General features: G+C 39.9%; 2 protein-coding genes across 3 annotated transcripts; one reads left to right on the forward strand and one right to left on the reverse strand.

Moving 5' to 3' along the window:
- The first annotated feature begins 833 nt into the window (after nucleotides 1-833).
- On the forward strand, nucleotides 834-6,322 carry LOC112723306 (zinc finger BED domain-containing protein DAYSLEEPER). 2 transcript variants are annotated; one of them, XM_025774628.3, is made up of 2 exons: nucleotides 834-1,190; nucleotides 2,852-6,322. In XM_025774628.3, the coding sequence occupies exon 2, from the start codon at nucleotides 2,873-2,875 to the stop codon at nucleotides 6,104-6,106; it is 3,234 nt and encodes a 1,077-aa protein (XP_025630413.1). In that variant the 5' UTR covers nucleotides 834-1,190; nucleotides 2,852-2,872; the 3' UTR covers nucleotides 6,107-6,322. The 2 variants fall into 2 exon arrangements, with proteins under 2 accessions (XP_025630413.1, XP_072063829.1); XM_072207728.1 differs by having other exon boundaries at nucleotides 1,017-1,351.
- A 2,921-nt stretch (nucleotides 6,323-9,243) lies between these two features.
- LOC112723307 (probable galactinol--sucrose galactosyltransferase 6) lies at nucleotides 9,244-12,573 on the reverse strand. Its single transcript, XM_025774629.3, has 3 exons — nucleotides 11,919-12,573; nucleotides 10,509-11,833; nucleotides 9,244-10,426 (listed from the first exon to the last, which is right to left on the reverse strand). Exons 1-3 carry the CDS (start codon nucleotides 12,201-12,203, stop codon nucleotides 9,466-9,468), a joined length of 2,571 nt encoding a protein of 856 aa, XP_025630414.2. The 5' UTR covers nucleotides 12,204-12,573; the 3' UTR covers nucleotides 9,244-9,465.
- Nucleotides 12,574-14,092: the final 1,519 nt, after the last annotated feature.

A 14,092-nucleotide genomic window follows, 5' to 3' on the forward strand; every position in this document is an offset into this window, starting at 1 on the left:
TACTTTTAAATATAATTTATTACAATAATATTCATCCCTTTTTGGAAAGATTAGGATATATTTTTGGTCACGAGCATTGAGTATTTGAGTGGTGAGCCCATGAAAAATAAAAAAAATAAAGCCACCATCAAAGGCTTCGGGCTCTGGATAACCACAGAATGAGGCCCATACAGTTTATAGTCATCCAAAACAGTGAGATAAAAATATAAAATATCAACCAAAAGCACCGTAGTATTATTTCAGATTTCATTTGTTCTGCTAAGCTCAATGGACTTCTAAGTTCTAAATTCTCAATCCAAACAACGTTCTATATTCTTTTTTATTCATTTGCATGCATAATTCCAATCTAATAAGAAGAGAAAATTAGAGTAAAATTTCCAAACGGTTCTTGATTTTATATTTCAAAAAAGAATCAAAACCAACATTTTAAATTTTTTCTTTTAGATTTTCAATTTTGATTTCAGTTTTCAAAATTGTTCTAATAAAAAAATTCATACTGTTATATAGTTACGGTAAAACTTTCTCTTTTATTTATGCATTATTATTCTCACCTATTAACATTTTTATTTATGCATTAAATTACACAAATCACCCTCATAAGTTTTGGTTTCACACTAAACCTAAAAGCATTATGAAGAATGAAAGAAATGGACTCTGATTGGGCTAAAAGGTGGAGGGAGGAGGAGGGGCCCTCACTTGATTGGGTCTCCCACGCCCTACACGACGGTCCCAGCAGCCTCATAGAGTCAATTAGTTAAAAACGCAAAATGTCACATTTTCTCATATAACTTAGGCCATGGGCTATAATAATAAAAGCTAGGGTAAGCTATTGTGGTCCGTTCTGATTTCTGAATGACCGCAACCTCACGGTGTGAAGGAGAGAAAGAGAAAAATCATAGTATAAGGAATCTTCGAAATTTCAAACTTAAATTTCAAACCAAACAAACAGAGAACCAAAAACAAAAAAAAATAAATAATAATAATGAGAATAATAATGGACCTAAGGAGTCCAAATTGGGAATCCAAAAGAATTGCCCTGTTTTAAAAACCTTATCTGGTGCACAAGTACGCGAACCATAAGGCACAACACAACACAACAACATAACCCTAGAAAGAAAATTAGGAAAACTCCAAAGGTCCAATTAGCTTCTCGGGTTCGTTCCAACAAGCCCAATCTTCATCTCTCTCCGGTGAGCCCTCTCCCTCCCTCTCTCTCTCTCTCTCTCTCTCTCTCTCTCTCTCTGTTTCTGCAAAACCCTAGATCTCACTCCGACCGCCCTGAAGCTCGGTTTCCGAGCTTCTTTTCGTTCCAGATCAGCGCTTTCTTTGTCAGATTCCCTTCGCGCAGCTGGTAGATCGCAAACCCTAACTTTTCGATTCGTTCGTATTTTGTGTTTTTCTCTAGCTGGCGCTTCTTTTGCTCGTTACTCTCCTCACGAATCGGTTGTTTCGTTTTCCTCGTTAATCAATTTTTCTCTATCTAGTATGGTTTCGGAAAATCGAAGCTTTTCGGTTTTATTGTCTCGTCTAGTTTCAGCGCGTAGCTGGATTTATTTGTTTCTGGGATTAAATTCTTGGATCTGGGTTGCTCGAGACCGCGATTTCGTTTATTTGAAATTTGTTTATGCTAGTTTATATATGTATTATATATACTTATACTTTTTCTTCATTAGTACTTGGTAGCCCAGTGAAGATCTAGTGTTCCAGTTTTAAAGTTTGACTTTTTTGGGCTGTGTGTGTAATGTTTGATCGAGATTCTGCAATGGACCTCTTACAGTAAAGTTTGCTGGGGTTCTGTTCTGTTGTGTTCATATTATTCTTATTGTTATATTATTTAATGTTTCTATGGGCCGACCCGACCCAACTATGGGCCCAAGTATACTTGGGTTCGTAGATAGTGGTCAAATTTCAGCGTATGCCAGGCTTAATGTTATTCTCTCCTGATGTTTGAAGCTGGTATTCAGTTTGTGACCATATTTGACATACTTTAAGCTTTTATCAAACATGAAGATAAACTTGAATAGAGGAGGGCACGGGTATCAGTTCGGTAATACCCGTTGGGCCTTCTTGGCAAAGTAAAGATGAAGTACATGTCATGAATAATATGAGGAAGTATCTATATCCTTCCTCGTAGTTCATGATAGCAAAGTAGTGATGCTCTAAATGCATTGGCAATAGGCCGTTTTGTCCATCTTGGTATTTCTGTTTTTTGTTTTTGTTTGTGCACACCTCATTCGGACTTGTCCATTTTCTGAAATAGACTTACACGAGTACACCTGCACATGCCACCTAAATGGAAGTGAGGAAAGGAGAGCAAACTTCCAGTACTTGTTTGCACTATGCAGGAATGGTTTTGTGAATCACTTCTAATATTGAGTTGTTTGTATTATGCCTTGTATTTTTAAGATATGGGTGAATACATAATTACTATTCATTTTTATTGTTAATTCAATGGATAAGGATGTATGTAAAAATTGGTCTTTCTTCCTTTTCCTCAACTTCATCTTCCTCCAATCTGCATCAGAGTTGTTTGCATCTTGCATAAATTGTGATGCATGCTTCTATGCTAAAGATGTACATGTGGTGCTAATTAGCTTTTGGGTTGATTTACACTTTCCTGAACCTTGCAGTGTAAACATGCGTGCTTTTATTTCATTACTCATATGCCGGACATTCATGTGGAAAGATGCAATTCATTCTTGTGTTTGTTTAAGACTGTATATGTTCAATGGGAATTTTGATCCCTGATGCCTTAGTGAAATAACGATAATGCATTCTTCATCTCTTCACTACCATAAATTATTAACTATGCCCACCTTTAATTAGCAATCCTTTCTTATTGGTAATGCAGGGAGATACCTATCAAGACAAGATGACAACTCTTGAAACAGACAAAGTGGCGGAGACCCCTGATGTGAAAAGTGAGTCCGTCAATGCTGATCCTCAACCTACCAATGATCTGGCTAAATCCAAAACTCAGCCTGAAAGCACTGTGGAAGATTCCGAGCCTCAGCCCAACAAGGATCTCTCGGATTCCAAAACAGAGCCGGAGAAAGTACTTCCTGCATCTGAAAGCCAGGTCACTAGTGATGATGCAAATACAGGAGTATTGCCTAACCCCGAATCGGACAACACCAAAGAACCTTTGAACAACGAGCCTGAGAAAACTGAAGCACTACCCAACAACCAGTCAGGTGATACTGGGCCCCCGGACACTAATCAACCTGTAGACACCGAGGTACCACTTAACAATACGTTAGTCAACTCTGAAGCTACTCCTGAGGCACCAACCACAAATGAGCAGGTTGATTCTGAGGCAATTGCAAGCAATGGCGTGGCTCATTTTGAAACACAGACCAGTAATGATGTCACTGAAACACAGCCCATTGATGAGGTGACACAGCGCATTGATGAGGTGACTTTCTCTGAAACACAGCACACAGAGGTTATTTTCTCTGAGACTCAGCAAAGCAATGAAGTTATGTCTGAAAAACAGCAAAGCAATGAAGTTGTCATTTCTGAAACTCAGCCCAGCAGTGAGGTTGTCATGTCTGACACGCAGCCTAGCAGTGACTTAGTAGCCCCTGAGACACAGCCCAGCAATGAGGCAGCTATTCACGAAGCACATGCTGGCCATGATGTGGTAATGTCAGAAGCTATACCTGAACATGAGTTGGCCAATTCCACAACCGATCCCAACAATCAGCTCTCCCTTCCAGAAAATCTTCCTGATCATCATCAATTCACTGATCTCCATATGATTCCAGAAGACCACTTGCCTCAACCTGAACCACTACCACATTCCGAACCGCTTCCTAGTTCTGAACCACTATCAGACAGTCATCTTGCAGACATCAAACCAATACCTGAAGATCACCTGGCCCACTATGATACTCTGCCCAACAATCATCTGCACCATTCTGAGGAACTGTCCAACCACCAGCTAGCTAACTCTGAAGCACTGTCCCATGATCAGCTAGACAATTCCCAAATGATACCTCACTATGAGCTGACAAATAATGAAACGCTGCATGACAATCGGGTAGTCGGTTCTCAAGCACACTATGAGATTGTTAATGCTAACATACCAAGCTATGAGATTGTAAATGCTGAAACTCCACTGAACCATGAGGAACATACACCAGAAACACAGCCAAGCAAGAGGAGGAAAAAGAAATCTATAGTCTGGGAACACTTCACCATAGAAAATGTCAGTGCTGGATGTAGAAGGGCATGCTGCAAGCAATGCAAACAAAGTTTTGCATACAGTACTGGTTCAAAAGTTGCTGGGACAAGCCACCTTAAACGCCATATTGCCAAGGGAACATGTCCAGGGCTTCTGCGTAACCAGGATCCGAACCAGGTGACTCCATATACTCCACGATCAAGGGGTGGTGGTTCTGGCAATACTACCAATACACCGAAGCGGCGTTATAGGTCGCCTAGCACTCCTTACATCCTTTTTGATCAGGATCGGTGCCGCCATGAGATTGCTAGAATGATCATTATGCATGATTACCCCCTTCACATGGTTGAACATCCGGGTTTTGTTGCATTTGTTCAAAATCTGCAACCCCAGTTCAACATGGTGACCTTCAACACTGTTCAAGGAGACTGTGTGGCAACATACTTGATGGAAAAGCAAAACCTTATGAAGTATTTTGAGGGATTACCTGGACGTGTATGTCTGACGCTGGATGTTTGGACTTCCTCCCAATCTGTGGGGTATGTGTTTATTACAGGACATTTTGTTGACAGTGATTGGAAGTTGCAGAGGAGAATTCTCAATGTTGTGATGGAACCATACCCTGATTCTGACACTGCCCTTAGCCATGCTGTAGCTGTATGCCTTTCTGATTGGAGTTTGGAGGGCAGGCTGTTTTCTATCACATGTAATAAGACTCTGAGTGAAGCTGCTCTTGAAAATCTCAGAACTTTACTTTCTGTGAAGAATCCACTTATCCTCAACGGTCAGTTGCTGGTTGGAAATTGCGTTGCTCGCACTTTAAGCAATGTTGCAGATGATTTGTTGAACTCTGCGCAAGGCATAGTCAATAAAATCCGGGACAGTGTAAAGTATGTGAAAACATCAGAATCTCATGAGGAGAAATTCCTGGAGCTTAAGCAGCAACTTCAGGTGCCTAGTGAAAGGAGCCTTTTTATTGATGATCGAACCCAATGGAACACAACTTATCAGATGCTGGTGGCGGCTTCGGAGCTAAAGGAAGTGTTTTCTTGTTTGGACACATCTGATCCTGATTACAAGGGGGCTCCATCGATGCAGGACTGGAAGCTGATTGAGACCCTTTGCACATACTTGAAGCCCCTTTTTGATGCAACAAACATTCTTACCACAACACCTCATCCCACTCCAATTACCTTCTTTCATGAGGTTTGGAAATTGCAGTTGGATCTATCTCGTGCTGTTATGAATGAGGATCCTTTCATTAGCAACCTTACTAAATCTATGCAAGAGAAGATTGACAAATACTGGAGAGATACTAGTCTGATTTTGGCACTTGCAGTAGTAATGGATCCTCGCTTCAAGATGAAGCTTGTTGAGTTCAGTTTCACAAAGATCTATGGTGATGATGCCCATGTGTATGTCAAGATTGTTGATGACGGCATACATGAGCTGTTTCATGAGTACGTGACCCTTCCCTTGCCTCTAACACCAGCATATGCAGAAGAAGGAAATGGTAATGCGAAGGCGGATGGATCCCCTGGAGGAACTCTGTTGTCTGATAATGGTCTTACAGATTTTGATGTCTACATCATGGAAACCACCAGCCATCAGATGAAGTCTGAATTGGACCAGTATCTGGAAGAATCACTGTTGCCGCGTGTTCCAGACTTTGATGTGTTGGGCTGGTGGAAGCTAAACAAGCTCAAATACCCTACACTTTCCAAAATGGCCCGAGACATATTGTCAGTCCCAGTTTCTAGTGTTCCGGCTGAGTCCGTGTTTGACACAAAAGGCAAAGAGATGGATCAGTACCGGAGTTCGTTGCGACCAGAGACAGTGGAAGCCCTTGTTTGTGCTAAGGACTGGATGCAGTATGGCGCTGCCGAATCTTCCAGTGCCCTTGTGAAAATGGAGTTCTAGATGTGTAGGTAGTTGTACTGTGTATGATGGTAGGTTCCTTTATTTTCTCGTAGTACCTAGTTTATGGGTTAGGCGCTCGCTCTCGGTGTAACATTCTGAGTTGTGATTTGGATAAACTGGACGTGAATATTTTTAAATTCTAGAGTATCTACGTTTCATGATGCTAGTATATTATTGAACCAGCCTTTTCGTAATGTATCAATGCTAGTTCCCAAACTGGTTTTGCCCCCCTCACTCCCTGTGTCTTCTAATCTTTGGACCACAACTTAATATGATGATATACATCACAGTAGCATTAGAGAATGCAAGTCTAATGTACTTCTCTAGTCATCACGAGTCGTTACTAAAATTTTTACTTTTTTTTTTTCAAATATTTGGTAACTTAAAATTAAAAATAATTTTTTAAGGCATTTTCTCTAGTTTAAAAAAGTTGCAAATACAAGTGTGTGTTCTTTATGATTTATTAAACACAAAATAAGATGCTTGTTTGAAAAATACTAGTATCTTTTTCAAAAAAATTTATTAAACCAAGTAGTAACTATGGTAGCGTTTGTTTTCGGAGACAGGACACAGAGACATGGACAATACATGTTTAAAATATGTTTGGAAGCAGAGACATAGACACGGAACACATTGTCTCCGAGACAGTTTTTCATATTTTTGTGTCCACTCTCCTACGAAGGACAATGATGGACACGGGAATTGGAAGAGTGGACACGAACTTTTTTATAAATTTTATTTTCTTTTTTGTCCATAGATATTTTTTATTATTCCACTATTATCCCTTCTAATTTTTCCTATAATTAGTCTTGAAATTTTTAAAAGATAAATATTATTAAAGGTAAAATTGATCTTTTAAAATGCTAAAAAATAATTTATAAGTTGTAATTAATTTTATATAATTTAAAAAAAAATTAATTTTTAGATAAAAAAAATTAGTTTTCTAAATAAAAATAGATTTTTATGTGCAAAAACTAATTTTTTTTCATGTAAAAATGGATTCTTTTTTAAAATTGATTTTTTATTTAAAATTAATTTGGCTTATTAACCTAAACAAATTTTTTTGTTAATCAGATTTATTTTTTTATTAATCTTAACCATATGTATTCTTACATATTAATAATAAATTTAAAAATAAAATAAATATATTTATAATTTTTATTTTAATATAAATATTATTATATTTTTTTATTAAAATTTTTGGTCTCTTCAAACATTTTTTATAATTAGTTTTATCTGTACTCTTACGTACTCTCATTCTCTATTAAATTAGTTTGTACTTGATGTAAAAAATTTAGAATCATATAGTTATTTTAGTCATTTCATATAATATTTTAGTCTTGTCCATGTGTATCCAAATATAATACTGGACATTACATTAGTGTCTTGTACATCGTATCCAAACACAATACACAAACAATAATTTTTAGTGTCTCCGTCTTATTGTCTCTGTCTCAGTGTCATGTTCTGTACTGTCTCTGAAAACAAACACAGCCTATTATATTTTAGAGCAGAAGAATGAATAGTTGGGAGGAACATAAAAGTTTCAGTGTTGTTTGAAGGTTATTTTGGATGTTAATAAATGAAGCAAGATCCTTTAGCTTCAGCCCACGTAAAAAGATGAGTAAAAGTATTTGGGAAATGATATTTTGGGCCAAACCAATCTTGTTATCTGATTGTTTGTATCTGATTCAAAGCTGATTACCACAAAATAAGCAGAAAAGTAATGCGAAGAGGCCCTTTCCTTTCCAAAGAAATTTTGCAAACGACATGTCCTAAAACCTTAACATCATGGGACAGTACTGCAACACTGCATATAAATTCCCTCCATTGGCCTAACTTCAACAAGGAGATGAAGTAGACTGGGCTACCCACTTTGGCAGCTGCTATTGGCACACAAATCATAATTAATGCCCATGAGCTGTTTGGTTAAATGCCTCCATTTCCCAAATATGAGGCTATCTTGAAACTAGAATCTTGAATCGTCCCCAGCCTTTCCTTCCTTCCTTCTATACATCCATGTTGATGTTCTAGTTGCATTTTTACTTTCAACTCTTCAAGGCCCAAATCAACAATCGCAACTACGAATGCACTCGGCTATTGTAAAGATCTATGACTTCAAGCAACTTGTTTCCAATTACTTATTATTTATTAACAATCAAATCAATACTTATTGTACAATGTTAGTTGCTGAGTCACGCGATGATTCAACAGCTTTAGGTGCTATGAGGATTGAGGAGAGCGTGGCTTTCAAAAGTTCTCCCCTTCTTTTAAGTTTAGAAAAGCAACTATGAATAAAATTCATATTTAAGTTTTTTTTGCTGGAGTTTGAATTATACACACATCTCAACTTGCATATGAAAAGCAATCAACATTGATAGGTTTTCCGTAGCGCTTCTATTGAGAATTGATGTTCACATGGACCTCGTAAGTTCATTGGTTCTTTGCCACACGCAAAATGATTCTTTCTTTGTTATTCTTCTTCTTTTCTTTAATGTATTCAATGTTAATCATCTAACAATCCTAATTCATAACAACATGAAATGCTGCTATGAAAATCGTGTTTGTACAGGTAATTTTTCATTATTATGCAGTTGAGATAATATTAGCATCATGAGAACATGTATCTAGCAAACAGCTAAGAAAGTTTTAGAATTAACTTTAATGTCTTTTTTTATTTACTTTGAATTTTGTAGGTACTTGCTTTGTAAGTCTGAGACAATACACAGAATTTTGAATTCTAAACCTACAGCAAGTGGGTCATGAAATCATGTATAATTTTTAACATTACTGTAATTTTGTTCTGGTATTTTAGTTAAGATGACTATCAGTTTTACAGAAACCAGTTTCAATATTGATGTTGGACTAGTTCTCTAGTTTTGAATAAGCTCTAAATTGGTTCAGGACGAGTCCATCTAATTTTTAACCATCTAAGTATAGGGAATTCATGATGTTAATGTTAGTTGTGTTTATTTGTGTGCAGAATAAAGCAATTCATGTTATCAGTATCACGAAATTAAAAATCTGGCACTGTATTATCGTTGATGAATTACTTCGCACAATCACATGAATTACTTGGTATCAGCACTCACATGAATATAGGATCAATCAGAATAAAAAAGAAGGAAGCAAGCATATAGAAAAACATGTGTTTTTATTTCCATCCAAATTCGAAAGCATGGCCAACAGCTTCTAACTAACGATGAATGTGGGAAATAAGGGGGGAGTTCTTGTTACAAGTACAACACTATCCTCTCTATATCTAGCAAAACAAATCCCTACACCCCCTCAGAATTCTCTTCAAATATTCAATATGTATGATATAACCTAGCTAAACTGCCAACAAAACAGAACGAGACTCATAGCTCCACCACAACATGGTGAGTGCTTTGTCCCTCCTTTGGCAAATGATCAATGTTAAAAGTCACCAACCCAGAATCACTGTCATACTCGAAATCCACAGCATTTGTTCCCAACACGCACCTCTTTGGTCTGGTCGACGAATAAGCCCCAAACTTGCCACACCCTTTAACCTCCATCCGAACCACCCCAACCAACCCACCGTCTCCGCCTTTCACCTCATAGGCCAGTTCCTCAATGGCCCCTCCCGCATTGAACATTTCAATGAGCCCAAGAGGAGCAAAACTGTACCCAGAAGCCAAAACCTTCACAGGCATTACAACAAACACGTCGTGTTCCAACACCTTCAGGGACACTGGCAGAGCCACATTGTAAGGAAGCACCACCAGCTGCTTGGAGCGGTGGCGATAGAGGGCACAATCACCGTTCCATTCGGCGTCACCAGCGGCCTCCGAGATAAGGTGGACATCACGGCCTCTAACATATCCAGTGATGGCATCGGACGTTGTTTGGTGGAACGCGTTCTTCCTCTCTACGGTGCTCCATGCTGCTCCCTGGCAGTTATACACTCCAAGCACCCCACCGCACTTGTTCATGTTCCATATCTTCAGCAGGCTTACCCCATCACGGGCCGGGTCCGTGAACAAGCAGTCTTTGGTGGGCCTACCAGGTAGACGGGCCCGCAACACAGATCCATCTGGCAGCACCATCTTCCTCAAGAGGTCAAAGTTGTGCTTTCCAGGAGCGTCACTAACATAAATGGGCCCACCGCTTATGGCCCGGGCCGAGCCATGATACTCAGCTGCAGGATGTTGAGAGTGGAACATGTCCCAATCCGGCTGCATAATCTCTCCAAGGAAGATGCTATTGTACGCCACAGACGCAATGTGTATGGTATGCGAAATCGGATCCCGCGGGTAGAAATCATCCGAAGCCCTCACCACTGCCGTCTGTTTCGAGCTGCATTACCACCATAACAAAAACTCCATCAATCAATAAAAATAAAATAAAATAAAATTGAGTGCACGGAATAGTTAGTTACCAGTAGAGCGCATCAGTATTGTGGCTCATGCAGGCGATGCATCCATTGTCAGGGAAGTTTCTGGCGATTGAAGCGTCCAGGGCCTGATGGTATTGTCTAGTGAGCTCAACCCTTCCGCCCAGGCCCGCGCCAAGGGTTTCTAATATGCACTGCACGTCCACCTTAACGCCGTCAATACCCGCAGACGCCAGATAACTGTGCAACTGGTCATAGAAAGTAAAGACGTTCTTGGGGTTGACCAGGCCCAAGCCGTGTACGGCCATGGCATCAGTCTTCCACGTGGGCTCGTTCTCCACCACACCTTTGGACACCATCGGGTACTTCATGACGGACCCGTACTCCTCCATCTCCTTCACACCGGGCCTGACTCCGCCCCAGTAACCAGTAATAGCGTGCCAAACGTAAACGTATTTGAGCCCGTGCTGCTTCTTGGCGATATCCACAATGCTCTTGATCCCTAATTTCGGATCTTCTTTGTTCTGAAACTTTTCATTCTCTTTGATTCCTGTCAGCCTCTTCACCGATGAGTTTGCCGCCTCATGCGAGTCACCTCCCACGGACTGCCACCCATCGTCGATGATAACGAACTTCGGCGGCGCACCTCCCGCCGCCAGGGACTGGATCCCGGCCTCCACGCCTTCCTGCGTCACCTCCTGGTAGAAAGCGTCCCACGTGCACCACCCGAAGAAATCCACGATTCCTGGAAGCTTCTTCTCGTGGCGCATGCGGAAACTATTCAGGTGATTCTTCACGGCCTTGAATGCGTCGTGGACGATGGCGAAGGGGTCGGTGCCGGCACTGATGAAGAGCGCGTGGCTAAACGACGACGCCTTCGTGTCGGAATCGCCGCTCTCTATGCAAAGCTCGAGCTCGTCGCGGTCGTTGCCTTGAAGGCACGCTCTGAAGCTTCCTTCAATGAGAGGGAGGAAGACGGTGTAGACGATCTGGTTACTCTCGTCGCCGTCGTCGGATTCGAGGTGGGAACCGTCCTTTGTCTCAACGAGAAGGAACTGAGTTTCCAATGGAATGTCTCTTCCTTTGTCTCCCATCTTCTGAGCCATCCACCATAGCTTGAAGCGGAAGCACGCCATGAAACGAATGTCCCTAAAGGTGCCGATCGAAACGACGTGGCTGCTGTCGTTTTGATCGAATTGCGCTCCAAGGAACACTCCATCCAAGGGGCCGGACGACGACGCTGACGTCTCAATGACGTTTTCCGGTACCCCCGTGAGAATCGTCCGATCCTTCACGATCAGGTTCCGGTCCGAAACCCGAACCGCCGGTTTGATCGTCATTTCCTCTACCTCTGCTTCCTGGTACCTTGTCTGTAATATTCAATCAATTTCTCAATTAAACCAAGGTACGTAGATTGTGAAATACTGAAATCAGAGATTGGATTTTAGCTTTTACCTTAAAAGAAGAAGAATGTGTGTGTGCTCTAACTGGCGAAAAAGGATAAGAAGATGATGCTGTTATTCTTGTTGGATGAAGAAGGAGAGTATTAGATTTGTGCCTGAAATAATGGTGATGATGATAACGAGTGCTTGTTGAGAAGAGTGCGTGTGGATGTGGAGAAAGAGTTGGGGATTTGGCGTTATTTATAGTAGAGGAGGAAGAATTATAGAATGATGGATTGAACACCATTGTTAACATGCTTCTTCTGATTGGCTTTCTCGTCAAACAAACGCCAATCATAGTCTCTTTAACTCAGCGCTGTTAAGTTAGTTTAAAAATACTTTTAATTAATTATTGCTTCTGGGCCTATTGGGTTTGACGTTGAATCGGGTTGCTACGTAGGATCCACGCCGGAAAATCCACTTTCTTGCCCCAACAGAGTTGTCGTTACTCGTTACCTACGTGTTTTTTCTCGTGTCAAAAAAATAAAAATATCTTGTAATTTCTCACGCGACGTTTCAAGGAGCTTCCATCAAACTCAGGTAACTCGATTACTTGGACACGTGTAATATCACCGTTGGGTTAATTTTATAAGTCACGTACTCACGTTTCTCTGTTCTGTTGCTTACGCGCGCGAACCCGCCAAATGGGAAAGAAAATGTAGAACCGTATCCGTATGCGTATTGCGTACAGTGTTGGAATAGTATGGCTCGGCTTGAGAAACTCAATTACACTTGCGGGTTACTTGGACGGGGATGTTAATTTGTGGGTTAAGCATTCCAATTTCCAATTAATTTAACAGGAGGATTAGCATTGAAATGTTATGACTAATGAGCATTCTTGTCGTGGTAGCCAACTCTATGAATTGGATTTTTAGTTTATTTATTGATTAAGTAATTATTATGAGAACAGAGTCAGGGTTTTAATATTAATTTGCGTGGCATCTTAAAATTGTGAAACAACAACTAAGCAGGTAATTATTGGAGTCATGACCCGAGGCATTACGCCCATCTCCAATAATTAGGGGGATGCCACGAACTAGTTTGATTGTGATAGGCCACTGCATTGATGGATACGTATTTGGACTTTGGTTAATTAAAAAAATGGTGTTATTACAGCCTAGCGCATTGAGCTGGACCTAACATGATTTAGCAGAACGTAAGTAGCAAAAATGATATTGGGAATGACTTAGAACACCATCCACTTGGCCAATTGGTTAGTGGCCGGTTACTCGTTGCAAATATAGGGTCTGAGCGTTTTGGGGTGGTGTGGCACTGGCACTCCCTTTTGGATTATTTTTATGCTGATTTATTGATTGAGTTTTGACGTGGGTATATATATTTAACTCAATTATTGGATATGTATATGATTCACTTGTCGGATCCTTGGTGTGATAGGATAAGACCTTGGTGTTTGTTTATGAATAGGTTCAAGCAATCAGCAGATATCTCTGTTGGAAGATCCAATTGATGTCAGATGGTATGTGCAAATTAGCAAAGACGCACGATCCTAGCGTTTTTGGTCTGCCAATTGGTATAATAGTCACATATAACATTTCCGTAACCTTTTCTTCTCATCCTTGTCTTGTTCATATACAAATATAGTCCCTATAAAATTAGAATGTTCAACAATAATTTTCATCAGAAGGCTAATATCCTTAGTAAAAAATATAAAAATTAGTTAACATAAATATGAGAGAAAATGTTAAATTTTTGTATCATTTGTGATATGAAAGGATATACTAATAGCGATTCACTCCAAAGAATCTATTCTTAATATATAAAAGTAGATACATAAGCATGCACCACATTACTTCTAAGTTATTCTTCTTATTCTACTAACGTCATGTCAGCAATATTGCTTACGTGGCAAAATTTTAGAAACAACCAATCAAATCTTGTCAAATTTCAACCACTCAAATCTTGCCAAATCAACTTCTATTTTCAAATTAAAAAAAAAGCTAAAAAACAGAATAAAAAAAAAACACAAATTAACATTTACCCCAAAAAAACCTCTCAAAACCAAAGAGTTTATTACTTTTCTCATGCTTCTCGCCTGAAAACTCCTTACTCTTCTCATGCTTCTCGAAACCCTCTTCTTCTTGGCACCTCTTCGTACCAAGATCCTATTTCCTCCATGCTCTTCCGGTATGAGCCATTGTGTTTTCCTCGAATCAAATTATACTCGAA

This window comes from Arachis hypogaea, chromosome 11 (genome assembly GCF_003086295.3).
Source record: "Arachis hypogaea cultivar Tifrunner chromosome 11, arahy.Tifrunner.gnm2.J5K5, whole genome shotgun sequence".
In the NCBI taxonomy this organism is placed as follows: Eukaryota; Viridiplantae; Streptophyta; class Magnoliopsida; order Fabales; family Fabaceae; genus Arachis; species Arachis hypogaea.

Excerpts from the sequence above, each read along its gene's own strand:
- LOC112723306 (XM_025774628.3), top strand. The coding sequence starts at position 2,873 with ATGACAACTCTTGAAACAGACAAAGTGGCGGAGACCCCTGATGTGAAA.
- LOC112723307 (XM_025774629.3), bottom strand. The coding sequence starts at position 12,203 with ATGATTGGCGTTTGTTTGACGAGAAAGCCAATCAGAAGAAGCATGTTA. Across the intron at positions 11,834-11,918 it reads CACATTCTTCTTCTTTTAAG|ACAAGGTACCAGGAAGCAGA; the intron begins GTAAAAGCTAAA and ends TGAATATTACAG. Across the intron at positions 10,427-10,508 it reads AATACTGATGCGCTCTACTG|CTCGAAACAGACGGCAGTGG; the intron begins GTAACTAACTAT and ends GTGGTAATGCAG.